The sequence below is a fragment of the Solanum stenotomum genome, chromosome 10, assembly GCF_019186545.1.
Source record: "Solanum stenotomum isolate F172 chromosome 10, ASM1918654v1, whole genome shotgun sequence".
Lineage (NCBI taxonomy): Eukaryota > Viridiplantae > Streptophyta > Magnoliopsida > Solanales > Solanaceae > Solanum > Solanum stenotomum.
The window spans coordinates 56,649,368-56,676,197 of NC_064291.1; the positions used below are offsets into that span (position 1 = coordinate 56,649,368).

At 33.3% G+C, this 26,830-nt stretch overlaps 3 protein-coding genes across 3 annotated transcripts; 1 reads left to right on the forward strand and 2 right to left on the reverse strand.

Annotated features, from left to right (window-relative positions):
* Positions 1-1,637: 1,637 nt before the first annotated feature.
* Positions 1,638-11,851, reverse strand: LOC125841905 (mitochondrial inner membrane protein OXA1-like). The gene is made up of 10 exons (XM_049521093.1): positions 11,758-11,851; positions 10,516-11,022; positions 9,726-9,816; positions 7,080-7,127; positions 6,611-6,669; positions 5,320-5,395; positions 5,093-5,224; positions 3,582-3,689; positions 2,433-2,487; positions 1,638-2,280 (listed from the first exon to the last, which is right to left on the reverse strand). Exons 2-10 carry the CDS (start codon positions 11,004-11,006, stop codon positions 1,979-1,981), a joined length of 1,362 nt encoding a protein of 453 aa, XP_049377050.1. The 5' UTR covers positions 11,007-11,022; positions 11,758-11,851; the 3' UTR covers positions 1,638-1,978.
* Positions 11,852-12,697: 846 nt separating this feature from the next.
* LOC125841909 (putative RING-H2 finger protein ATL21A) lies at positions 12,698-17,223 on the reverse strand. The gene is made up of 3 exons (XM_049521098.1): positions 16,727-17,223; positions 15,934-16,262; positions 12,698-13,291 (listed from the first exon to the last, which is right to left on the reverse strand). Exons 1-3 carry the CDS (start codon positions 17,116-17,118, stop codon positions 12,834-12,836), a joined length of 1,179 nt encoding a protein of 392 aa, XP_049377055.1. The 5' UTR covers positions 17,119-17,223; the 3' UTR covers positions 12,698-12,833.
* A 4,870-nt stretch (positions 17,224-22,093) lies between these two features.
* LOC125841906 (uncharacterized) lies at positions 22,094-26,476 on the forward strand. The gene is made up of 5 exons (XM_049521094.1): positions 22,094-22,421; positions 24,144-24,302; positions 24,955-25,215; positions 25,534-26,184; positions 26,285-26,476. The coding sequence occupies exons 1-5, from the start codon at positions 22,341-22,343 to the stop codon at positions 26,372-26,374; spliced, it is 1,242 nt and encodes a 413-aa protein (XP_049377051.1). The 5' UTR covers positions 22,094-22,340; the 3' UTR covers positions 26,375-26,476.
* The last annotated feature ends 354 nt before the right edge of the window (positions 26,477-26,830 follow it).

A 26,830-nucleotide genomic window follows, 5' to 3' on the forward strand; every position in this document is an offset into this window, starting at 1 on the left:
TTTGTCATATTTCAATGTCTTTATCGAGTTGGTCTTTATCAATTACTCCTTTCTATTGTATAATCGTCTATACGAATCAATAACTAAGAATATAATATATGTGTATGATTACCTATTACAACAAGTTAAAATATAATAATTGTGAAATAATACTATATACTATACAAGCTATAGATATTTTTACTTCATTTCACATTGATCCTATCACCTCAATATATAAAATTCAAACAAATAAAAACAAAGCCAAGATTTTAATGTGTCGCTGAGTAACTTCTTCTCAAAGTGCAGCAGCATTAAATAATGAACAAGCTTGTGATTTTCTTCTTCTTATTTTTTTTTCTGTATCTGATATTCATATCGAGAATCGATTAAATTTAGATTAGCATATGGTAGAGCTCATTCTGGAAGCAAAAGTTTTAATAAGATTCTTTTATCATCCTTAGAAGTTCAAATCCGAAACGTCTTATTGAATGTAAAGAAATTTCGACTCATACCATCACGACTCATATCGATACCAAGCTTGTGAATTAATTGAGTAGTTAAAGCAGTCACTAGGCCTGCCCAATAATTTTTTTACAATAAAATGCATGCAGTTTCATAGCTGTTACATTTTTTCTAAAAAATAAATAAATGCAAGTTATAAAATCTTCAGATTCTTCAACAGTCTGTGAAGATATTGTGCATGTCAAACAAGATTTGTTTTGTTATTGGTTGTGATTTAACACTGGTTCAAAAATACTCCTTCCTTTCACTTTTATTTGTTGAGTTTAAACTTTTCACGCCTCTTAAAAAACAACGATTGACATGGTTATTCTACTACAATACTCGTATAATTGATGTTTAGTCTTAGGTGTCAGAAAATGATCGAGAGAGAAATATGAGTGAGTATTTTTATTAAATCGAAATAAAGTAATATTTTCAAATTAATCCAACTCTGAACTAATTTATGCATATTTTAACTATTGTTAACTATTCAACTAGGTACCGTCCTATCAAGTAACTTCGCCTAAAAGTTTAAAGATACGATAGAAAATCACCTAACATTTTTTTAATAAAGATTATAGTTTCCTCACTTGTGACCTCTTTCGAGCCCTTCTTTCTTGACCTTCTCTTTTGATTTGAAATGCACATGTAATTGGAGTTGGCCGATCATAACATCATTTATGAGGAACTGGACAACGAAACTTCTTCCCCAGATAAAGATGTCTCTAGCGCTACTCTCCCAATACAAATAATTTTTTATATTGTAATCTTTTTTGTTGGAATTTGAATCCTGATTTCCCATTCTAAAACAAATCTTTTAACTTTACATCACTTTTCAGCTAAAAAACAACATATAATGTATTGATTGTTGAGATACAATAATCCTTAAGCATCTCTTTCCTCTACAAGAAATAACGACGACGATAACCTACCCACATGCAGGATCTGGAGAGAATAGGATGTATGCATACCATACCTCTACCTTTGTAGAATGGAGATTGTTTCCGATAAACCTTCAGCTCAAAAGAAAGGAAAACGAAGCATGTTTCCTAGATAGATACAACTGTAAACTAGCAAGATACAAAGCAACTAAAACGAGAAATCAAGACAGAATAGAAAGTTAAAAATATAACGGCAAAGAAGTGACAAGATGGACAGCCAAAAAAACAACATTAGCATTAGAGTATTCATTTTGTCTCAGAAATGTGCATTGGAGATATTTGCCAATTACAGAAATATAGTACAACATTACAAGATCTCTAAATGGATAATCTTTCTCTAATTATGTCTAATGAGGAGAAATAAAGATACTATGGTCCTCGAAATACTCTCGAACAAAACAAAATCTTGCTTACTCCCCAACACTCGAGAGGGTGCAAACGCGCAAAATTGCCAAAAATCATTGAGCTTCTCTCCCCCGATTATTTCAACAAATACAGCTTTTAACTGTGTATATGTATGCACTAGCGATAACCTATAACTAGCATTGGAGTGTTTACCTCTTCTTGTTCTTCTTTCTTCCTTTCACTTCTTTTTCTAAACTTTTGATCCTTTGACTAAGAACCGAGGATGCTGATATTCGTTGACTTGTGGGTCTTGATTCTTCTACAGGAGGCGATGATAAAGCCGGTTGCTGTGATGCTGCGATCTGCTTTGCTGCTATATGTTGTTGTGCTGCTGCATATTTCTTGAGTGTTTCAAAAAATGGGAGCGCCGGTTTTTGTTCTGTTGAAGTTGGAGGACTGTAACGTATTATAGGAATACCCAGTGCCTTCTTGACCGCATGACTTTTTATCACTGACACACAAGATGAAAAGTGAGATATGTTATAGAGAGATTGCATTTACTCTCACCTTCACAAATTCCAAATTTCGATTCGCAAAACGCAAAGATTGCAATGAGCAGATGAATATTTCAGCAGGAATGAGTGTTATATAGCATATACTAACCCAAACCGTAGGAGAGTGAAAAAAGATTTGAGGTTATCCAGTAACAGAAAATTGCCTGCATTGATTCAAATGCTGTGTATTAAAAAGTCTCGCTTTACAAACAAATCACTATGAGCAACGAAAAAAATACCATATATCGAACGGCATGTACAAAGATTATACTGCACATATGAACTCTTAAACAAACATGGCAAAAGATGGATGTAAACAATGTACAAAATTTTAGATTACACCAAACTTTTTTGTCGCAAAAGATGGATGATACATTCTTGATAAAACTATGCCTATTAACAACCTCAAAAAATCCAGCGAGACACTAGTAGCAATGTACAGATATGGCCAATCACACTGACAATTTCTTTGATTACGTGTTCCAGCAATATCAGAAGAACATCTCTCTTAAAACTACATGTACAGACATGCAGAAAAGGTGTTCTCTATTTTTGATATGCTGTTTGCATGCTCAAAGACTAAAACCAAAATTACATAATCATGAGAACTTGACACGCGCAAGCAATATATCAAACATAAAGTCCACGTGAGATTAAGATTTAAGAAAAGATGGAATGTTTAAGATGATAAAATGGATCAGAAGAAAGAAAAAAACAGGTAGTATGTTTTAAATCCGGAAATGGACAAACATACAGTTGGCAGGCCATCAAGAAACTTAAACAGCCAAATTCATCTTCAACAAAAAATCTCAATTTCCTTCAAATATGAACATCAAAATTTAATCTTAACGCGCGATAGCTTGTATCCTTCATCACCCAATCCCCCAACCCCCCAAAAGAGAGAGAGAGAGAGAGAAAGGGGATACTGCTCCTCTCAATATTTTGATCAATAACTATATATACCACCACCACCATAGGCCATACTTTTCATACAAGTCAAAGATATAAAACAAACTTGTGCATCTACCAGAAGTAAGGCTATTCATGTATCCAACAATTCAACCAGAAAAAGAATTTGGCTACAATTAGGAGACCACCAGGAAAAGAACAGGAAAACAAGGAAAAAAGGAGAAAAGGAAGTTGGCAACAAAGGCACATCAAAAACTTCTACGTACACAGATTTTGCAGATTTGTCATCATGCATAAATAGGACAAACAAACTATGAACCATTATATACAAGTTGGTTGCATATCCCACCTTAGGAAAACTAGCAGTAAGTGGGACAGTTAGCGCAGCAAAGCCCCGTGAAACATTTTTTATAGTTTCACCAGCAGGATTTCCCTCCAATCCTTCTTGAGCATTCAACTGCAAGAGAACAACTCTAGTTAACAAAATTGACCAGAATAAGATGCTCTAAAGTACTGTTAAGAAAAACAGATAACTGCTAATGATGGCTTGAGTATTGAACTTGATATCAACAAAAGCGCCAAATTTTCAAGAAGTTGCAACATTAACTTGATAATGGCATATTTACAGGTGTTGATTCCATCATCATTTCTCTCTATATATTTTTCTGTCTATCTTTCTCTCTCTCCCTGTCTATTTTCTTTACCTCTCTGGTGCAATCTGAACAAATATCTTTAGTGATTCTATAAGATAACAACAGATATTTGTTACTGTTAGAGTGGGCTAGAGTCCCACATTGGTTGGGGAATGGACCAGTGGTGTTTTGCTTAAATGGACTTGGGTAATCCTCCCCTCATGAGCTAGCTTTTCAGATTGAGTTAGACTCGGGTGCTATATCTTAGCAGTAACAAATTTTTTGAAGTTTTATGATTTTTTGTTACTGTTTTACCTATTGTCTTCTTTCTTTAACAGTATTAGATATTCTCCTGTTGAACCCAACACAACATCAAATAATCGCCAATCATCCAGAATAATAAACCATTGGACCATTACTCCACTAGGATAAAGAATATTTAATGAAGCAGGAAAAAAAAAGAGAAAATGGTCAGACAGCTGGTTAGATCAACATCCACTAAAGCGACTCTTCCCGATTATCTTCAGCCTGAATCAACAACAAGATGCCACTATAGGAGAAGTCTGGGATGGCTCATGGCTGGATCTAAGCTTCAGAAGACACCTTAATGATTGGGAGATAGATAACTTGGCAAAATTCAACAATACTCTCAATCTATTCAAAGGCCCCTCCTCTCAGGAAGACAATCTTACATGGCAAAGTGGATAAACAAGTTCAGTCAAGTCAGCTTGCAAGGAATTCAACCATTCTAACAACCAGATTAATTGTTGGCCATGGAAACTAATCTGGAAAGTCAAAATTCCTCACAAAGTTGCTTGTTTCACTTGGCTCGTGGCCAGGAAAACGGGCCTTTCTCATGAAGGACTTGGAAAGGGGCTTCCACCTATGCTCTAAATGTTATATGTGAATAGAAGAATCAGAGACAATCAACCATCTTTTTTTTACACGGCAAGTCAACTGGACACAATCATAGCTCTATCCAGAAACTGAAGATGAAGTGCCTAGCCCTTTTCTATTTTTGGTGTAAACATAAATATATGGAAGACATAGAATCTTATATTGATGTTCTAGGATCTCTGTAAGTAGGTTATAGCTTAGTACATCTTCCTATACTCCCCTGTAAGTATGGACAGCTGTAGTTTTTATGCAGCAAATAGTTATACTAAAATGTTACCTTCTCAAAGAAAAAAAGAGAAAATTAATAGACTGAGATAACTGATAACTTTACCTCCACTGTTATCCAGAATGTCAAAGCCGTCAAAACTGGAAGGATATACACATCATCTGGAGTAGTTAGATCAGTAAACCAAAATGGTCCACCCATTTTGAGAGAAGGAACACTGTCCACCATGTTCCTAATCTGCATTTTCAAGAGATACCATAAAGGGTCTAATTATGCAAGAGATATTGGGATGGGAGCAACCAACAATACAGATAGTGAAGGGATAATCTTACAGCCATAAAAAAACTGATGAAGATCGGGCCTTGTATTAGTAGTCCTTTTAAGGGAGTGAATGGAGTTACTCCGTATCTGCAAGCATGACAATGATTTAATAAAGACACTCATCATATCAAATATTTCACCGAGAGCATTATCAAAGGAATTGTTTTTGGAAGTATGTGGCTGCAGCTACTTGTATTTTCTATCTACATCAGTTAATAAAAGCATTCCATCGAACTGTTGACTTGAAGATTGACTTCTTGTCTAAACCATGCAAAATAAGTTGAAGATTTTGCTGATATGTCACCATGTATGTTTTGAAACGCCAATGGAAACAGCATTGCTGAAGACTAGATTGCTTAGTTTAGGATTCACACGCAATCAGATAGGTTGATACTTAGGTAAAGCAACCTGTTTAATCATCATTTCTCCGCAAGTGTCAATACCATCATGATTACATTGAGAAACTGTTGGACAGAAACTAAAGTAGCAAAGCAAAACACAACTGAGCTGAGACTAGGAAAAGGCCAACTACAAAGTGAAGCTAAGAAAAGTACAACTAACACTGAAATGCTTCAAAGCAGGAGATAATTACTTATGTCAAGCTGACAAGCTCACCATTAATTGGAATAATGCCTTTCAAAAAGAACATATTTAACATAGTTGATTTACGACATATGTACAAGTATAATCAGAACGCCCATTCAATTTTTCAGTTGCTTAAGGTCGTGGAGGCATCATTTCCATCCAACTGAAAGAAAGTTGCATAATCTACAGATAAATAATATTTGCATTCAAACACTCAACATTTAATAAGACTAACATTTTGAAGTTCAACTGGACTACTTCCGACAGATAATGTGAGAATAAGAGGAGATTCAGGATTATAGTTGTTAGGCAAACCAGATGCAAGTGATGAGAAGTTCAATACTTAAGTAAGGGGATGGTGATAGGTAGATATGCAGCTCAAAGTAGATACAGACTGGCTCGAGAAAAGAAAAAAATATAACACTAGAAGAAAAGGAAAGAATTGGTGGATTTATCTATGTGAGAAGCTAGTTAACTTTTATAAAAAGGGCAGATGTCCAAGCCAGCTCTCGGGAAGGCCGACTATTCCACCTGGTACCTCTATCCTCCAACCACAACCAGTAGAGGGTGCAGGGTAATTTTTTTTGAGAAGGAGAGATACGGGTAATTATATACACAAGGCTTTCATATGAGAAGCTAGTTAAGTTCTTCAAAACAAAAAATCTGCAGAACAGGGCATATAGAATTTCATTACATCAACAAGGAAAAGTTGCTTACTCCCTCATTAATTCTTGCATTCTTCGTTGACCATCAGCAACTGCCGCTGGCTCCATACCCTGTTAAAAGGTAACAAAGGTAAGTCAGCTAAAACTTTTGGTAGGTAAAAACATAACCACATAATTCTTGCATCCGGAAGGAAAGGAAACACGTGAGTTGTTTATAATTTGAGGCAAGAACTCTGACAGTAGAGAAGCCAAGTGTGTGTGGGCATGTCCATGCATGGATTACTGACTTATAGATGATACTAGGGAGGGTTTTAGATTTCAAGAATCGTGTAACAAAAAAACACACTAAGTGTAATAATCAATGAATTTCAAAGAAGCATCGAATACACAGTGACTGGATCACATAAATAATATTTCTTCAGATGTCATTACTATGACCTACATGACAGGGAAAGAAATTTAGTAACTGGCTAGCTCAATCAAACAGGAATGAAAATGAGAGGACACTGGTATCAACCTACCTTATTTTGCATCTCTTCTTTAATCACTTCCAACTTTGGTCTCAGAAGCTGCACAAGACATGCAAGTTAAGAAATGGTAGATGAATGAAATTAAAAACAGGACAAGGTGGCACATAGACTTTAGAAGGAAAAGTACCAATAGTTTCATGTTTATTTCTAGGGAAAAAGGACAAATATACCCCCGAACTATTATAAATGGTATGTCAGTACCCTCCGTTATACTTTAGGGCTATTCATACCCTTACCGTTAATATTTTCGGTTGTGTATACCCTTGAGGTTATATGTTTGTCATTGATGGCGGCAGTGTTGACGGCTGGGTTCGAGGCGCACGCGGCATCACAGCCGGCCGTGGGTATGAATAGCCCTAAAGTATTAACAGAGTTTTCATCCTGGTATTTTCGAAGCAACTGCAGCTTTAGGAGTAGAAAATATCCTGCCTACGAGGAACTCTTTTGAATATGAAATTTCAAAAAGTTTCAAGCACATCCAGTGTGAATGTTAACAGTCTTGGTGGTTATTAATAAATTTTGTTCAATTATTAAAAAAAGGTAGAAACGTAGACGCATTGTCTGCATATTTTCTTTTAATTCCCTTTTGCTTATTATGTCAAGAAGTCAACAAACTAAGATCCATAAGAAGAAAATATAACTTTTGCATTATGCTAAACTAGACAGCAGCATACCCCACCTAATCCCAATTGCAAAGACGTACTTCCATTTTGTAGAAAACGCAACATTGAACAGAACTAGTTGACTTCAAATTAAATACTTTCTGGTCATTTGGACAAGTAACAACTACCAGATAAAAAAGTGATCCTGTTGAGCACGAGTGCTGCTATTATGAGATCATACAGCTCGAAGAAGATAAAATCTGGACTTTAAAGTCAAACTTGAGCAAGTAGGTGTATCGAACAATTCAAGTACAGTGCATTGTTGACTTGTACCAGGAGAAGGCATAGCTTCGTCAGTGAGCCATGCAATATTAGAGAAGTGTTCCATTCAAACAATGACGTGCAAAGTGATTTAGCAAGAAGTTATTGGTTCTTTGAATATCATGTGAGGAATAGGGTTAATATCGGCATTATTGTGTATTGGATACTAAAATTAGTTGATCCCTCCTTTCCACTTTGTTTGACACTTCCCTTATTTGCTTGTTCCAAAAAGAATGGCACATACTTATATCTCCTAATGAGAAGTTTTTGTAGCCACACCAATGTTATAACATGTTTTTTTGAAATAGGTAACTTTGTATAATATCACAAAACAGTACAACCCTTGTACTGAAACCATTATATACGAATGTCTCATTTTCTACTTGTTTCAGTCTATATTGAGTCTAAAACATCAATTACTGATACAGTGTCATTGGAGTATACTTGATTACACCAAAAACATAACAATAAAATGAAGTTTAACTTGACTTTCTTATAACTTGTTTACAACCATAAGTTCCAAAAATTTATAGACACACAAATTTTATTCCGGATTTAAGATCACAAGTTGTTGCTGATATTGTTCTTTCTCTATTATTTTCTATATGTTTCTTCACTACTGAATTTCCTTTTCTTACTGATTTGGAAATGTTTTACATGAGCCGAGGATTTATCAGAAACAACCTCTATGGGGGTATGTTGTTGATGTATTTAAGATCACAAGTTTCAAAAGTCTTCCTTTCTTTATTAAACTTTGTGCCAATCAAACTATGACAACAAAGTGAAATTAGCAGGAGTAGTATTTTGATGATTATGACACTAAATAATTTTCCAAAATCTGGGTGCTTCATCTCAAACAACCATAAAGTCCACTTCATACTTTTCATATCAAGCCTCGTGGACATTGTTGCTTTTTTGCGCTTTTCGCTTCTAAACACATTGTGATCTGGTGTTGTCATTTACAGGGTTACGTAATGGAAATCTAATACTTGAAAAGAGAGTTTATATACATTACCAGTTACCCAAAAAAAAAGACAGTTTATATACAAATTAATGACTGCAAAGGACTTCTTCCAGAACATAGAAACAACTTTGACATGATTGTCTAATGTTACTAAGTTCTCAAAGAAACCTATCTGACGTTACTACACTTTTCCCCGCTTCTTCATTTTTCAGGTAACAACTAAAATGGGTATTTCCAGCCAAAGGCTACTGTTACATACTTACATATGACACTGATGGTTCATTCTAGCAGATACTTCAATTTACGGGCAATGGGCTTTATCTTAATTGCTTCAAAATTAAATTTAGGAGTGCAAAAGACCAAGCAATTACTTGAAACAGGCGCCGACATAGGTGTAGCTAACAAATGAACTTGGCCTGAGGTCAGGATTTTTTAAATTCCTTCAGTCCCAACAAAAGTTAAGTTGGGAAACCAATTGGACATTTTTTGTTGCTCAGCACATTTTTAACTTGTATATGTTGACATACTTGAACTTCTTCCCTTCTCAGTTTCCTTCATTAAGTTTTGTGCATATAATGGAAGTCCTATGTGGGTATAAGATTCTACGGGAACCTTTTTCTTTTTTTTAATCTTTAAGGAATGGTACAATCATACGTATTCTAGTATAGTTATTTCACCAACTGCCTTAAGATGTTATTATATAAACAAACTGATACATTAGCAAGGTTAAAATGCACTACAGAAACTTACCGTAAGTTTTGAAGTAGCTTTAAGCTGATTAATCATAAATGGAAGAGTACATAACCGAATCATAATACTTGTAGCAACTATGGATCCCCACCTGTACAACATCAAAATTTTCAAGATGAAGTCAAGGAGTAAAAGTTGTCACTTAATACCTAACAAAGCATGATGACTTAATTTTAACTTAGAAACAAAACTTACAAAAAAATGTGGTATGAGGGGAAGCGGGGAGAATGAGTGAGAGAGAGAGAAACTCTTAAGGACTTAAGGTTCTAAAGTATTTCAGCTAAAATATAAAATTTCGAACTTCCAAACATATCTCTCAAACAAGAACTACTACCAACATTAAGTCCAAGCAAGTCCAATTATTTCAAATGAACGATCTGCAGTTTTGGAGCCCAGCTAAGTTTATGCAGAGTATAAAAGAACAAACTCTGCCAGCCCAATTGAATACATGTGAGATGCTTCAATTGCAATGATATCTTCAACTTAAAACTATATATCTTAAGGTTCTATGAAGTCTTTCAGTTAAAAAAATGTATAATAAAAGGACTATGGGAATAACAAAAGAGATAGAATCATGCTTCTTGTTCTTGTACCCCTTTCCAGCCCAAAACTGAGAGTGCATTGAGTTATTAATGTATCTAGTCATCACTCTCTTTCTCACCTAAATATTATCAAGAGGTGAATAACTATATCCTTCATTTCTCTTTCCAACTACCCCAATCCAAATGTACTGTAAAAACACCACAATGAGATAACAGGAAAAATTAGAGGCAACAACATTTACTCTTACCATTCAAACCCAGTAAATATATGAACGTAGTCTATCAAATACATTAATGCCTTCACCGGCAAATAACAATCAGCAGCAGCAATTGCCACCTCGTTCAAAGCTGGAGCTTGAGAAGCTACAGCTTCCACAGCCTTATCAGCAAGTACTTCGGCAACATCAGTCACGTAATTAATTTTATCTGCTCCACCACCAATATCAGTTGACATATTCCTGGTCAAAGAGGACCCATAACTCATCGGAACCATAAGTCCTGAAGCACAAAACCTCCTGTCTTGATATGGGCTTCTTGAGCCAATGAAGCTGTTAACTCCACTTACACTTCCCATGTAACGGGATTGGGAAAAACTGGTAATTCTTGAATTCACAAAAGTCGGTTCAGGACAGCTCTTATGATCATCATCATCCTTATGAAAATAAGAAAATGCAGGAGTGACTCTTTGTTGCTGATAAAGAAGCTTCGCTCGCGTTGTTATGCTGCGCCTATAAGCCATTCTTTATATATGCTTCCTATAAACAGATTCAGCAGCAAACATAAACACCCCAAATCATACATAGGCAACCTTGAAGGTATATACACAACATATGCATCATAAAGATGAAACCTTTAGGGGCCGTTTGGTAGGATCTATTAGAAAATCTAATACATCTATAAGTCATGATATTATTTAATCTTTTGTATGGTAGGATCTTCAGCCTATCTATAACCAATACACAACAATGAACAAACCATGGTATTAGCAATACAAGGACTATTAAGACATAGATAAGCACTATTAAAAACAAAATTGCCCTTAATACGCTAAATTAAACCGTGATTACTAATACACCCTATTCAGTACTCCCCAGTCCCCATTTATGTGGCACAGCTAAAGTTTCACGATTCAAACTTTAAACTTTGATGTAAATTCAGACATAGAAGCTATTTGAAAACTACGTAAAAAGTAAACCTTGGTTGACTCTCGAAATTCCAACGGTGCCACATAAATTGAGGAGGATGGAGTACAGAGACATATATCATATATCATAAAGTCACACACACAGCAAAATACAGAGACATATATCATAAAGATGATAACTTTATATTCATTCACACAAAACAAGATTAACATTTTTAGATTCATTCACACAACAAGATGCACAAAAACAAGCAAAATTAGAAAAGATTCAAAGCTCAGATCCCAATTATTGTGATTTGTGATTCAAAAAATACATGAATTTGAAGTTTAAGAGTTGAAAACTTACAGCAATATGTAATTGCAAGAGCGAAGAATGAAGGGTTTACGGGTTTTATGAAGTAAAATGAAGAAAAAAAAAAGTATGAGGAGTGAAATGTAAGATCGATTTTTTTTGTTTCAGACGGGTTTTTTTGGTGGGTTGACCCGTTTGGGTCTCGGGGCTCCGAGGAGTTTTGTTGCCATTTTTGGGGTATTTTTGACTTTTCAGAGCAGTAACATATTCTTGTCAGATATTTGCACCTGGCTCTATGGGCTTGTGGAAGTTGGATTGGACTCTATAAAGAGTGGCCCAAATTGTTGATAATTCTAAGGAACCATTTTAAACGATTGAGGGGCGGAGTCAGTATTTGAAGTTGAATTTATCATTGAACTCATAGTTCATTTTAGTTATTAGGTTCATAATTACATATTTCTTGCCATCAAACTCATAGTTCACTTGGTTATATTGCATATTTATATAGTATTTTTATAGAATCTAAGCAAAAGTTACTAAGTTCATCATTGAACTCGTATCAGTAAATATGAGTATGTATGGTCCAATATGTGATATCATTTATAAGCGTGATTGCCAAATGATTAGAAGAGTTCAACCATCAAGGGCGGTGCTAGATAGGGGTCCTTTGGTGAAAATTTACATTGTGTATATAAGGTTAAAATTATTTTTTTATGTATATGTAGTAGATGTTGCATCCCTTTGTTTTCTTAGTGTATTTTTGAACCCCCCTTAATGAAAATCATGATTCTGCCACTGTCAACTACAACCATGATACACAATTAGGATAACAGTAACGGAGATATTATTTCTCACGTAAAAATCACTAACTTTGTCCATCAATGCTTGAAAAGATCAGAAAAATAAGAAGGGAAAAAGAAGAGCAACACCATGTGTACGTCTTGTTTGTAAAGAGCAAAATCATTTCCTTTCTAAACAAAAACAATGCCAAAAAGAATTCTATCCTATATCCTTTATTTTCTTTCCATTTACAACACTTGGAACTCACAACTTATATACAACAAGAATAATTTCCCTATGAAAGACATTAAAATCAAAGCAAAACAGAGTTTTTGTGTGTGTGTTGAGGCCTATGGAGAAGACGACGAGACCAAAGAAGTTGACGATGAGCAAGGATGTAACGAACGATCTGGTGTATTTCGACATAAGGGGCAAGTAGCATTTAACTTAAGCCATTCATCAATGCATTCAGCATGAAAATAATGGTTGCATTCTGGTATAGTTCTTAATGTTTCTTTAGGTATGTAGTCCGATAGACATATTGGACAAGTGCCATCGTTGGGATTGGGGAGACGTTGACTCTCCCCGAGCACTGTCTTGGGATATGTATCAATGATTGCCCTGTTAAGACCTCTCGTGGCGATTGCTGATTGTAGATTAATGGTTCTTGGGAGATCAGAGTTCAAATCAGGACGAAGAGTGTAAACTTTGAATTTACCAAATGCAAAACTTATTATTCCTATTAAGCATACAAAACCTGGCACTCCAACTCCAATTATAATGCCATATTTGGCTCCTCTTGGAAGTCCTGCACAAAGAATATCGACTATTGTTAAACAATATTCAATTAAAGACCTTACCTTTAATCCAAACTAGTTACAAACTTATATATCTAAGTCATTATTTAATTTAAGGTAGCCATTAAATCAAATAAATCGATTACTAGTAGAATATTCACAATTGTAACATCCAAGAAAGTAGCCAAAAGTTCAATGAAGTGGAGATAAAATCATCTGCCTAAATCTTAGTGGATAAATTACCAAACGTCTAGTAGTTAGAAGTAACAAATACCTAGGATTGTCTCGATACTTATGGTAGGGGTGTATATCTAGATGCAGGGGTGTTGATCCACGTGGACTCATGCATCTCTTTATAGATCGTGTATATGAATATCACCATATTTTAATTAGTACCACTTAATTATACATAAGTTCATACCTAAAATCAAAAAGTACTACAACATAATTATTTCTATTAAATATACCTCTTGAAGTGAATTGAATATTCAAATTTTATATCTATCTTATCGTATTTTCTTGTTTCTAGAACTAGAATTAGATCCACACTCATGAGTTGTGTCCTTTCTTGCGTTTTAATTAAGTATTCTTTTTTATTTTGATGAATTCTTTAAAAAAATTCTAAGTTGACAAGTTGAAATCTTTATTTTTCTTTTATCTAATAATAACATAAAATTTCAGATAACTAAATCAAACATCTATACTATAGCTAGTAATTGATTATTTTTTTCTGCCCAACTCCTTAACTATTAGCTCTCTATAACGTGGCACGGTAGCTTTGAAGGTCATGGGCGGTGGCCATTTATGGCCAAAATTTTATCAACTTTGTGAAATTAGAGCCTCATATTCTTGCACTATGTGTCATCAATAATGTGACAAATTTGATAGGCATTATATTTTGACTTTTGCAGAAAAGTCAAATTTTACTACTCAAATTTATTGTCAACTAAACACTCAACTAATTGTTACTCCCTTTGTCTCAATTTATGTGACACATTTCACTTTGTGAGAGTCAAACAGTTTAAGTTTGACCGAGAATTTGCTCATGGAATCTTCAATTTTTTTAAAATGAAATTTATATGTTTGTAAACTACATAAAAAGTAGTACTATAAATCTCAATAATTGATAATTCAAAATAATTAAAAGATATATGAAAAAATTACGGTCAAAGATAGACTTGTTTGAATTTCAAAATCCGAAATGTGTCACATAAATTGAGACAGAGGGAGTAATATTTATATAAAGTCACTTTATTTATCGATGACAATTAAAACGAAAGAAGAAAAATGACTTTATAAAATATGAAATGAATAACGAAAAATCAAACCTTTAATTTCATTACGCTTTTGCTTGTCTAGATGACTAGATTAAACCACTACCTAAAGACTCTAAACCAATAAAAGAGTAGAGTCAACCAATAACCTACACTTAAATAGTTAGGTAATTTTTGTAACTAGATTTTTCATTTTCTTCGTTACTTGGGATAACTATATATTTTATCTCTTGATTATTGATAAATTATGATTCTGATTATTGAAATAGTTAGTTAAGCATATCTAACATTTAATTAAATAATGTAAGTATTTAGTTTCTTATTATAGAAAATGTGTGATATCTAGACTATTTTGAAATTATATTATTCTTAACAATTGGATGATTTAGCACTTAAGATTCATTACATTTATAAAGAGTCATTGTCAAAGAAATCAAAAGTACTTATCAACTAATTGAAAGTTAAATACATTTTATCAGAAATCATTGAGATTGAAATTCGATTTATAAGGGACTAGAAATGTTAATTTCCCTTATTTATATAGAAAAAATAAAACACGACTCAATCTTGTTTTTGAATAAATCAACTTTCAACTTCATTAGGTGGAGCTACAATTATTTGACCCTACAAACAAAACTACTAAAACTAAAAAAACATTTTAGATGATGTAACATTAATGCACATGGACTATGCAACACTAGTGATAAGACACTTCACAAATGACATACTAACATCTATAAGTTCAACAACCCCACCAATAATCAACTTGAAAATTTGGAAAGAACTTTTGTTAAAAAAGGAAATTAGAAAAAATAAAATCTACTTTCCTTTTTTTTGAAAAGTTTTGGCATATACCCCTTAAACCTTTTTCTTATACTTGTCAAATAAAAGTATCTTCTCAAACCGTCAGATACTATTTTCATATACTCTACTAAACAATTATTTTTTTAGTGTGCAATGCCATCCTATTCATATACCAAAGCTAGTGAAAGCTAAGTACTAAAAGTTTAGTTTCACTCTATATGATTAATGTAACATGTCATCCAATTTCAATATCTATGGTAGTGAAAGTTAACCGATAACTATATTAATTAACTAATGTATGCGAAGAATATGTCAACCGTATACTCATTTATGATTAGTTAGTTAAATGATATGTATTTTCATTTTAATTTTTAACTGGTTAAATTGGTTGATTTGGTATTAATAGTTGAATACTCAATAGTTACTATGGATAACTAGTCTAACAGGTAAATGATGATTGATAAAATAATTAAGTTGCACGTAAGTTAATCTGACTCCTACTAAGATTTCGAAATTATTATCCTTATTGTACCGATCAAATACGGATGCAGTAGAGAGAATATTGCATAACATACCTTTAGAAGGAGGAGGATTTGAACAAGCAATGTCAGATCCAGTAGCACTCTTAAACCCACAAAGTTTGCCTTGATTCTCACAAATCCTGCAACTTGGTTCACTCCAAGTTAACACAAGACCTTCAATTGGAGACCAAAACTGAGAATCTTCCAATTGCAGAGGAACAGAAACTCTAGAATTAATCAATTTACAACCAACTGGTTTTTCTTGCTCATACATACTCGGCGGCATCGCCAAAATCGCCTGATTTCTGCTCGTAACTCCCCGGCAATACAACGGAATCGCTACCTGATAATTTGGGTAACTTAACCAGTCATCTGAAGTACACCTAAAAACACAGAGAGCAAATTCAAATTCAGTACTTCTGTTGGAAATAACTATTGCATCAGAATAGTTATAAGCTTTTGCGCATTTCTTAGTATAACTGACACCTCCCACTAGCAATAGATATGAAATGTATTTTGTCATAGTAAAGATGGAGGTTGGAACCCGAGATTATGCATTTTCGGGGAATCTTAGTAGTTTAGTCGGTTAACTACTCAAAATTTCATCTTATTGGTAAGAGTTCGATTCTCTACTTTCCTTGTACTGAAATACGCTCTACATCACCTAAAATATCTAGATCGTGAATAAAGGAAATTCATTTGCATAGTGAATTTAGGATTATCTAGACTGTGAACAAATCGAAATTCATCTAGTTCGTGAGAATTCCAGACTAACATAAATCGTGATTACTGCAGATTTTAAAGAGAAATTAGTAGCATTTTTCAGTTGAATACTATAATTTAGTACCTGACGATTGTGTAATTTCGTTGATGATCAGCTTTGAATGGCGAATTTGTGACATTGAAACCGATGAGTCGTTTGACAAGGCAGAAATCCGGATCATAAAGCATTAGAGATTGAGCAGAGTAATCAATCTCTGTAACTAAAAAATCACCTGAATGAGGGAGTGACATGATTGTTTGGCCTCTTTCATTGCACGAAAGATCGAAACCAGGGTAACCGCATCGGTCCGATTGCCGGTCTTTTAGCCGGAAAGGGAACCGGATTTCCGGTCCGATACCTATTTCTGAGCATGAAGTTGGGTTGCAGACATCAACAGAGGAAACTGGAGAAAAATTAAGGAAGAAGAAGAAGATAATTATGATGTTAATCATCAGTTTAAGCTCTGTAATTTCCATTTTTGTTTAGAAAAAAAATGGAAAGTTAAGAAGTTTGGTGGAGCTCAGAAATGGTGTTTGAATATATGGAAATTTGAATATTGTGGGAAGTGGAAATTGTGATATTTTGAATAAGTCGTTGGGTATTTGGAGTTTCTAGATGTATTTTGATTCTACAACATTGTGATATGAAGTCTAACTATTTGATATTGATATTGAAGTGCTACTAAATTTAAAGCCGCATTGAAAAATCTTACGTTGGAAAAGTAAACTTACTAGAATTACTATACTCGATTTGAAATCAAAATAATATAGACATTATAACTCAGCTAATCGGCACAAGTTAACACATTTTGTACTTTCTACAATTATGTCAAAGTAACAACAAAATATATGTATGTTATTATGAAGCGCTTTCTCGACATGTGAATTCATACTAATGAATTTCCAAATTTTCAATACAGATATCGGATTCCATGCATCGAACGAGAAATCGAAAGAATATATAATATATGTGCACTCACTATTTTCATATTGAGTTAGTTTGCGTTTAAAAGGCTATGTTTCAAAATGTAGAGTATTATTTTATTTATTTTCTTAATCTTTTCTGCATATTAAATTAATTATATATAGAAAATTACTTTTCAAATTCAACAATTAATTTGTTGTTCTTTTTTCCTTGTTTTTTTCTTTCATAAAAGAGAATATTTTTTAAGTTAATTATGCTCGTTATATAGTGACACTACAATGAATAAAGAATAGCATTTGCATAATTTTAAAAATATTACGTACACGTTTGTATACTTTATTTATAGTCACTTTCTAAGATATTAATTTAAAATGTTTTTTTCTAAAATATTGATTAAATTAAAAGTGTTTAGGTAAAAGACAAATTGAATTAGGTGCCGAGTCACGCACGGGGCTCAACCATTATGTAAAAAATATTAAATCATAGTCATCTTATTTTATTAATTATATTTGGGGTTCAAAAGTAAGATTGTTTGGATTCAACTAAATTTAATTATTTTATTCAACAATTTGTATATTTTAAAGAAATTTATCAAATGTAAATAAATTATTTAAGTTAGAATCAATTAATTTGCCAAAAAAAAATCGAATCCATAAACTTTAGATTCTAATTCTATCTTTATTTAAAAAAAGTCTTGTTTTTTATTAATATAGTTAATCATTCAACTTTCACATATCGTCAAGGATGATGATGGCTAACAAGAAAATATATCTGGTGTATGTGTTTGAATAAATTGCAAAATAGTCTTCATATTAAATAAAAAATTAGTGCATTCCATAATTACTATATTTTGGGAAATGTAAAATATGAAGCTCAATTTATATAACTTGCAAGGACCGCAATTCACATGGTTTAAGCATTTTTTTCCCTTTTAATGAAATTATAAAATTAGATAGAAAAACTTTTTTATCCACGTTCAATATTTATACTAAATTAATTATCTTGGTTAGTGATAAAAAATCAAGGTGAAAATGTGTATTAATATAATTATTTAACTATTATTATGTGGTATTAGACACTTTCTATGCTTATTATTGGGTTTATATAAATTTTTATATACAAAATATTTTTAATCTACTATGACTCTATGAGTATACACGGGCAAAACAAGAGTCCGGAGCCTAAAGGGTAAAAAAAATTGTCAAAAATTCCAAAAGGGTACATCACTTTTTATTCTAGCCAAAAGGGCAAAATCGCTGCATCAGCAGCGATTTTCCTCTGACAAAAGGACGAAATAGCAGAGATTTCGTGTAAAAAAAATTTAAATTTTTTTTTTATTAAATATCGCTGCCACANGTCAGAGGAAAATCGCTGCTGATGCAGCGATTTTGCCCTTTTGGCTAGAATAAAAAGTGATGTACCCTTTTGGAATTTTTGACAATTTTTTTTACCCTTTAGGCTCCGGACTCGGCAAAACAACGGTACCAATATTGCGATAATCTTATTAAAAAAACTTCTTAATTTAGTGAGTTATGTTATTTGATCTTTTTTCTTAAAAAAAAAAACAAAATAGTTGTAATGAAAGTTATTTTTATATGCTAAAAAAATGAGTTTCTCCTATGAGCATTATCTGAATGCTTAGCCAAACACAATTGATGTTTTAATGCTCGTAAAAGTAATTTTCAAATTGACTCACCACGCATAAACTGATACTCTTTAAAAATATCTTTTTTGTAGAATATTTCAGACTAAAAAAACTTTTCTAAATATAAGTCATAAACTCATAATTGAATTTGTCCATATGTATAAAAGTAGAAACATATTGTTATATATATATATATATTTGTCCATTTATATGAAAACAAATAAATAATGTAATGTAACATGATTATGGAAATTTAACTACTCAGACGTGTTTTAGGTTGAAAAAATTGCAAGCTGGATCCAGTTTTTGAGTGTTAACATCACAACCCATAAATATTGCAAACATTTTTTAAAAAGAAAATGGCAATAAAATAAGGTCAAAATATAGTCATTGATTTTGCTTCAATGAATCTTCGTAACTAATTATAATTTGACGACTTGTAGTAGTTGGTACTCTTGATAGTTGTGTTATTAGTAATTTTTTATCAAAATATCGTGTTATGATTTTTGAACAATAAATTATCTTTAAAATGGTAATTTTCGTGCCAAACATATTATACTAGGTGCTTTAGATAATTTTAAAAACTTATGGGATAAATCATGTCTCATTTTTTAAAAGTGAAACATATTATCAAAAACTATGACCAATCACATGCTAATCTTTAATCCAAACTTCACCAAAATTTAATTTTTCAAAAATATTTAAAATTTTATGATCAAACACTAGCGTAATTACTCACAATTTACTTGTCAAGGTTGATTCCTTTAAATACGACTTTTAGCTTTTGAGTATATACAAACAATATTACATCCATGTTTTTTTTACAACTATTAAGTGCTATCTCCTGTATTTAGGTTAGCAAAAAACATAAACAGAAAAAAGATGAAACAGACAGAAAAATAGAATTTGAGTCCACAGAACCCACTGTGTTTCCTTAAGAAATTTAATCCCCTCAAGTACCCGAGGTTACAGATTAATTCCTCCCAAGATAAAACGGATTAGCTATTAGAGAAGTAGCGGTACCTCAAACTTCACTAATTTCAGCGAACGCAAGAACAACAACGAGAGTACACATAGACTCTGTCGATCGATAATTTATTTTTGTAAGAAAATGTATGCAGAGATGAAAATTTTTCAGTGAATGAAAAACGAAAAAGACCTCTTATTTATAGTCATTTGCAGCAAGGAACACGTCTGTTCGGACAATGGTGTCTTTCTAGAACGTTGTGTCTTTTTGGGAAAAGTAACGCCTTTCGGAAGGAACAAGTCCCTTCAGAACGTTTTTACCGTTACACGCGAATTTCAAATAAATCCTATTACGCGAAATTAATTATGTTAATTAACTAACATTCTGAATTAATTTATAAGAGAAAAGAAATCAATTAATGAGATTGATTAAATAAATTTTATCCAAAAATATTATCAATCAGTCACATCATTTGCCAAATTCAAATCCAAAGCCAAAGCTAAAGCCGAAGTCGAGCGAGCGACGACGACGGCGCGAGGGCACCTTCTTTCTTAAACCTTCAAAAACTAGTACATTAATACAAATAATAATCTTCGGTATAAAGAATTTGGGGGAAAATATGGACTAAAAATAATTTTTGGTCAATAGTCAAGCATGATTATTTAATTCTCTTTGTTACTATATTTCTAGCTATTTTCCCAATCAAGATTTTATTTTTTAATTATCATTTTGATAATTGAAGTTGTGAACAAAGAAGGAGAAGAGCAATACTAAATTATGAGCACTTGATGAAATTTATCTTCACGTTATTATGATACAAAAAAAAAAAGGAGATGCAAATAATTTTTTTCCCACATTTTAAATTGATGTGATCAAATTCGTAGTGCAAGAACTAAACTAATTAACTTCGAATGTAAATTCAAATATAATATAAGCCAAAATAATCGATAATTTAAAGTCATTGAAATAACACTTACATAAATAATGACAAAAGAGTATTATTTAATTCTTCGAATGGTAACTTTATGTCAGCCTTTATTTTTTTGACGACTTTTAAATTTTATTTTTTCATGTGTTAAAATAATAAAGAATATCCTAGTACATTTACTTTTCATTCATATTAGTCTTAATGACTAGTAGTTTAAAGCTTTAAGAAAGCGGTGGAGTTTCCACTCTTGCTTCCTTCATCTCAAGTAAGGTTCAATTTACCTTTTCGATTCAAAATTCTTAGTCGAATTGATGACGAGATCGATTTTTGTTATAGGTTCAAGAGGAAGGAGAGGAACAACCATCCAACGATGCTTTTGCGAAAGTATGGTCACCAATGGCTAATACCTTTTCGAGACTATAGAGCTTGAAATTCACTTTCCATCACTCTTTTTAGATAGACATAACATAGAAAGAGAATGACAAGAAAGAACACATATTTATCGCTTTTGAAAAGTTTGGAGGATTAATTGAAGTCCGAGATCAATCCAAGACTAACAATTAAGCAACTAGGTGCTGCATGCTTTAACGTCCATCTATCTCATCACGTTCCCCAACGCTTATAAATGTATATCTTTAGTTTATAACTACAAGATTCTAAACTCTTTTTATTTTTTTAAATTTCATGTCAAATAAAAAATATATTAATAAAATAATACGAAGGATGTGTTCAATATAAGAGAAAAACAAATTTTTCAAAAATAAGAAAAAGCGACTTCCTTAATGAAAGTCTTGGTTTAAAACTCAAATATATACAAATACTTTACCTGTCAAACACAAAAAAATAATAACAAACCACTTGTTTACGAAAAATATTTTTCTTCGTATCTAACATATTGGAAGGGAGTATAATTTTTGCTTATCCATTTCTAGAAGAATCTAGTCATAGGACACCCACATATATATACCTTGAATTCAGATTCATTGAAAAAAATTGATCAAAATGGCGGGAAAATGTCCTTACAGCCCTTTTTGCCTCGAATAAAACCCTAGCCCATTTTTTACAGAGTAATTTCCTTATGGATAATGGCAGTAAGCTTCATCGATTCAGCTGATCGTTGCGTGTAGATACCTTTCTTCTTTCTCCAATTTAGGGTTTCATGTTCCCAGGTTTTCCTATTTTGCAGCTGCTTTTAGGGTTTAATTTGGTTTGATAGCTCATTTCTGGGTTGAAAATGGCTGATGCATTTGAAGAGGATGGTGAGAATACTGTTTCAATTGGAGAGTTTCTCCAAGATCTCGAAGAGCAGGAGCTGGTAATTCACTTTGCTAATTTTGATTTTTTTACTGTATTCTCAATTCAATCTGACTTGTTACGTTGCATTTCTATGTCTGTGTTTGTGGCTGTATGTTAGTAGAATTGAGGATGAATAGTAAATGGAATCATATGCAACTTCCGTTGGTTGTTAGAATTTGAAGTCACAAAGACATTTATTCAATTATGAAATCCTGCAAAGAGCTTGGTAAAGTTGCTTCCATGTGACTATGACGTTACAGGTTTGAGCTGTGGAAATAGTTTCTTACAGAAATGCAGAGTAAGGGTGCTTACAACAGCGGGAGCTTAGTGCATTGGTCTGCCCTTTATTTTCATAGAGAAATGTTATAGACAAGTGTGAGAGTAAGAGAATACCTAATTACCTCAATATACAAATAATTAAGTGATAGAATGAAATGCACTCGAGCCCCCTGGGTTTTGTTATGTGGTAAGAGCTTAGCTTGTGATGTGTGGTTACGTGCATATTTCAGGTTCAACTTCTGTTGCAGTCAAAGAATTGGTATATAAGTGAAGAAGGGTAGAGGGGAATGTTAATTATCCGCTGAGTTTCGAACAGTGAGTCATTGGCACTCAGATATTTCACTGTTAAAAGAAGAATGAAATATATCTGAATAGAGCAGAATATATATAGATAATTTATGTAGTAAAAGCGAACTAATTTGGAAATGATACTTAATCGGCTGATTTTTTGATTGATAGTAATGCCCATCATCAGATGATATTCTTCAATGTTAAGTCTTTTATAGTTTGATGTCTTCTATGTTAAACACTTTCTTATGTTAGGCAAATAGCTTCTTTTGCATTGGCAACAGTGTTGATAATGATATATTGTGCACTTTATGATGGTCATGTTCTTTCTTACTTTTTGACTCCTTAGATCCATATTCCATATTAACCATAGAATGTTAAGGCTTGAAGATGCGAATTGGGTTATTTTTTTTCAGCTCCATAAATAGATGTTTAAGATAGGTACTACCGTACTGGGGTAAATATAAATTTTAATATGTTAATTTTATCTTTAGCTAGGCATTACTGGTCTCAAGCTTGGTTTAAGTACGAGGTTTTTGGTAAGTGTATGTCCAGTGTTGTGATTAATATTCTAAATATTGAAAACAAAGTAGAATGATACTGATAGTTCATATAGCTGGTGATTACTAGATTGAGTTTGAGGTGTAGATGTCTAGATGATGATGAATGTATAGGCAGGGGTCTTAGCTAATTATTCTATGCTTATGTCTGTGTAAGAGAGGTGAGAAAGCCGATCTACATTCAAAGAGGTCTTTCTAGTTTCTTCAGACATGAACTTTCAGAGTTGCCTCACTAGACCTACTGAAAACTGGATAATAAGTTTGAGAAGATAAACATGGCATTTGGAGTTATGCTACATAGTGGCTAGTCACCGTCAAATTTGAATTGGATCTTTGAAACGATTGAAGAAGTTTGAATTAATATCCACATTTTTGTGTACGGGATGTTGAAATTAGTTTTGAATTGCATATTAATTTTCATTGTACCCCCCCCCCCCCCCCCCCCCCACCACCACCACACACACCCAAATTGTGTCTTTACTCAAAGAGGCGTGTGCTTTAAGTTTTCATTTTGACCAGTGAGTTGATTATGATGTTTTCAATTTGATCGTTTATTTTACTGTAGTATATGCTTTAATTTTTTTTTTTCTAATTGGGATAAATCATTTCATTAGGAAGCAGATCTGGTCTTAGGTGGTGATGAAGGCAAGGAGTGCACCTATAGTAAAGGTTATATGAAGAGACAGGCTATTTTTTCTTGTTTGACATGCACACCAAATGGGAATGCTGGAGTATGCACAGCTTGTAGCCTTTCTTGCCATGATGGTCATGAGGTATTCATTGATCTAAGGACTTGCCTTTTTCCTTCATATAATTAATGATTAAGTTAATGATCTCAGGCTACTGATGGTAACATATTTCTGCTTATATACATAAAACCCAGGACTTCCTGGGGAAATGAATACCCATGTCACCATTCTGTCTTTTGAAATGTAAAGAATAAAGATTTCTTGTCGAATGTCAGCAGTTTATGATTTCTGCATGTATATATGGGTGGTTGCCAGTGTACTCCAGTGGATGTTCTATACTCTAATGTTCTATTTGATTAATCCAACTTGCTGCTTGGTTTTTCATCACTCTAGCATAAGTAGATTGGTAAACTAAAACTGAAATGTTTTTGAAGTTAAACTTAGGTTTTCATTTTCAAAGATGAACTGCATGGCAATGCTGTTATTTTTGCATGTCTGGGTTCCCACAATTGGTATTTTTGTGAAACCATGACTCTAATGTGTTTAAGAATGTTATCAAAAAAAAAAATGTGTTTAAGAATGTTATCTAGTACAGTAGCATGACTTTTTCAAAATGAGTACTATGGTGCTCTTTCATGTTTTTCTTCTTTGTGGTTATAATTTAAATATCTTACTTCTTACATTGAGATATATTGATCTTGTTTCTTTTTAAAATTTTGGATGCTGGTTGAACAAGATTTTGGAACTTTGGACGAAGAGAAACTTCAGGTGTGACTGTGGAAATTCAAAGTTCGGGGAGTTCTTCTGCAAGCTTGATGCTAGCAAAGATGTTGAAAACATGAAGAATTCATATAATCACAATTTCAAAGGTTCATACTGCACATGTGGCCGGCCATATCCTGATCCTGATGTTGAAGACCAATTGGAGAATCTCCAATGCTGCATCTGTGAGGACTGGTTTCATGAGGAGCATCTTGGTCTTGAGTCCTCTGATATGGTTGGTAACTCTTGTTTCTTCTTGCTTAATTCTGCTGATCATCTTCAATTCCCTTACATTTTGTGTGAGATAACTTGATGATTTATGAAGTTTCAAGGAGTTAGTTTGAGATATCAGGGATCGTAGCTTCTGAAAATTGTTGTGTTCATTCATATTGTTCCTTGATTCTTGTCCATCATGAAGGATATATACCCCTTCAGTCACGAGATCACATATTTCCCTGTAATGAATGCATTACTTGTTCCCTGATCTGTGAGTTGGTTGTAATTACCTCTTATGACTCATTAGTTAAAAAAGCTAACCCTAGTCTTTTTACAGGTTCCAAGGGATGACAAAGGGGAGCCTCAATTTGAAGATTTAATCTGCCAGGGGTGTGCAACTGTATGTTCTTTTTTAAAGCTATATCCTGATTCTATCTTTGCACCAGTCCAGCAGCAGACTACTACAAATGCCTCAAAGGACAAGGAGGTGGTTGAAGATGCACCCTTGACTGTGGGATCTTCTAAGGAGCTTAGCAATGGAAGTTCCTCAGTTGAGACTCCTGTAACCGATAATAGTCCTAAAGAAGACTGCAACGGAAAGGCTGTTCTTGGAGAAAATGCTGCAACAAACACACTCCTTAATCAGTGTAACACAGTTGCTGGTCCTAGTACCAAATGTGTTGTTGGACTGAATTTGTTAGAAGCTCCAATTAGCCTTGAGAAAAGCAAGTCAATGTTCCTTTCCAAAGACTGGAGAGAAGTCCTCTGTAGGTGTCCAAATTGCATAGAATTCTACAAACAGAAAGGTCTTGTCTTCTTACTTGATAAAGAGGATACCATTGCTGAATATGAGAAAATGGCAAAGCAGAAGAGAGCTCAACATGAGCAAGACCAGAGCGCTGAGTTGCTTAATAATCTGGGCCATGTCGAGAAAATGGAGGTTCTGACTGGTATCGCTGACCTTAAAGACGAGATTGGTACCTACCTGGTATATCCCTCATCCCAAACTGTTACTGTTTAACTGATATTTCTCATTTTCTCAGGATATAGCGCTTGAGCATTCTTTTACCTTTCTATTTCCTTGACAGGCATCCTTCGATCCATCAAAGGCAGTTACGTCTGCTGATGTTCATAAGATTTTTGAGAATCTTGCCCAGAAGCGTAGGCGTATGTCTTGAGTTATCTTGAATGTTCAAGAAAGTAGCTCTGCAGCTACACATCTAGTGTAGTTAGTTTTGCTGCCCAACGCTAAAACACGCAGTAGTTTAACTGTTCTATTTACATGGAGAATTCGTAATGTTGCTTTACTACTATCTAACTTCAGCTTATCGTGTTGTGTTAGCTACAGTGAGACAATGCGATCATGTTACTGTTAAGTTAAAAAAACTCCTTTGTGTTAGAAAGTATCTATCGGATCAAAATTTTATGTAACTCTTATTCCACGTTGCAAATGTGCATTGTTGAAGGTAGTGCTGATGAAACAGAAAGAAATGTAGTGTTGTGCAAATTAGTTTGAGATTGAGACGTAGTTTTTGTTGTTTTACCAAATGAATAGTGATAAACCTGTGTGTTTACAAATAAATCAGACCATGTTTTATACTGGAAATATATAAAGTTACTGCTACAACAAATAC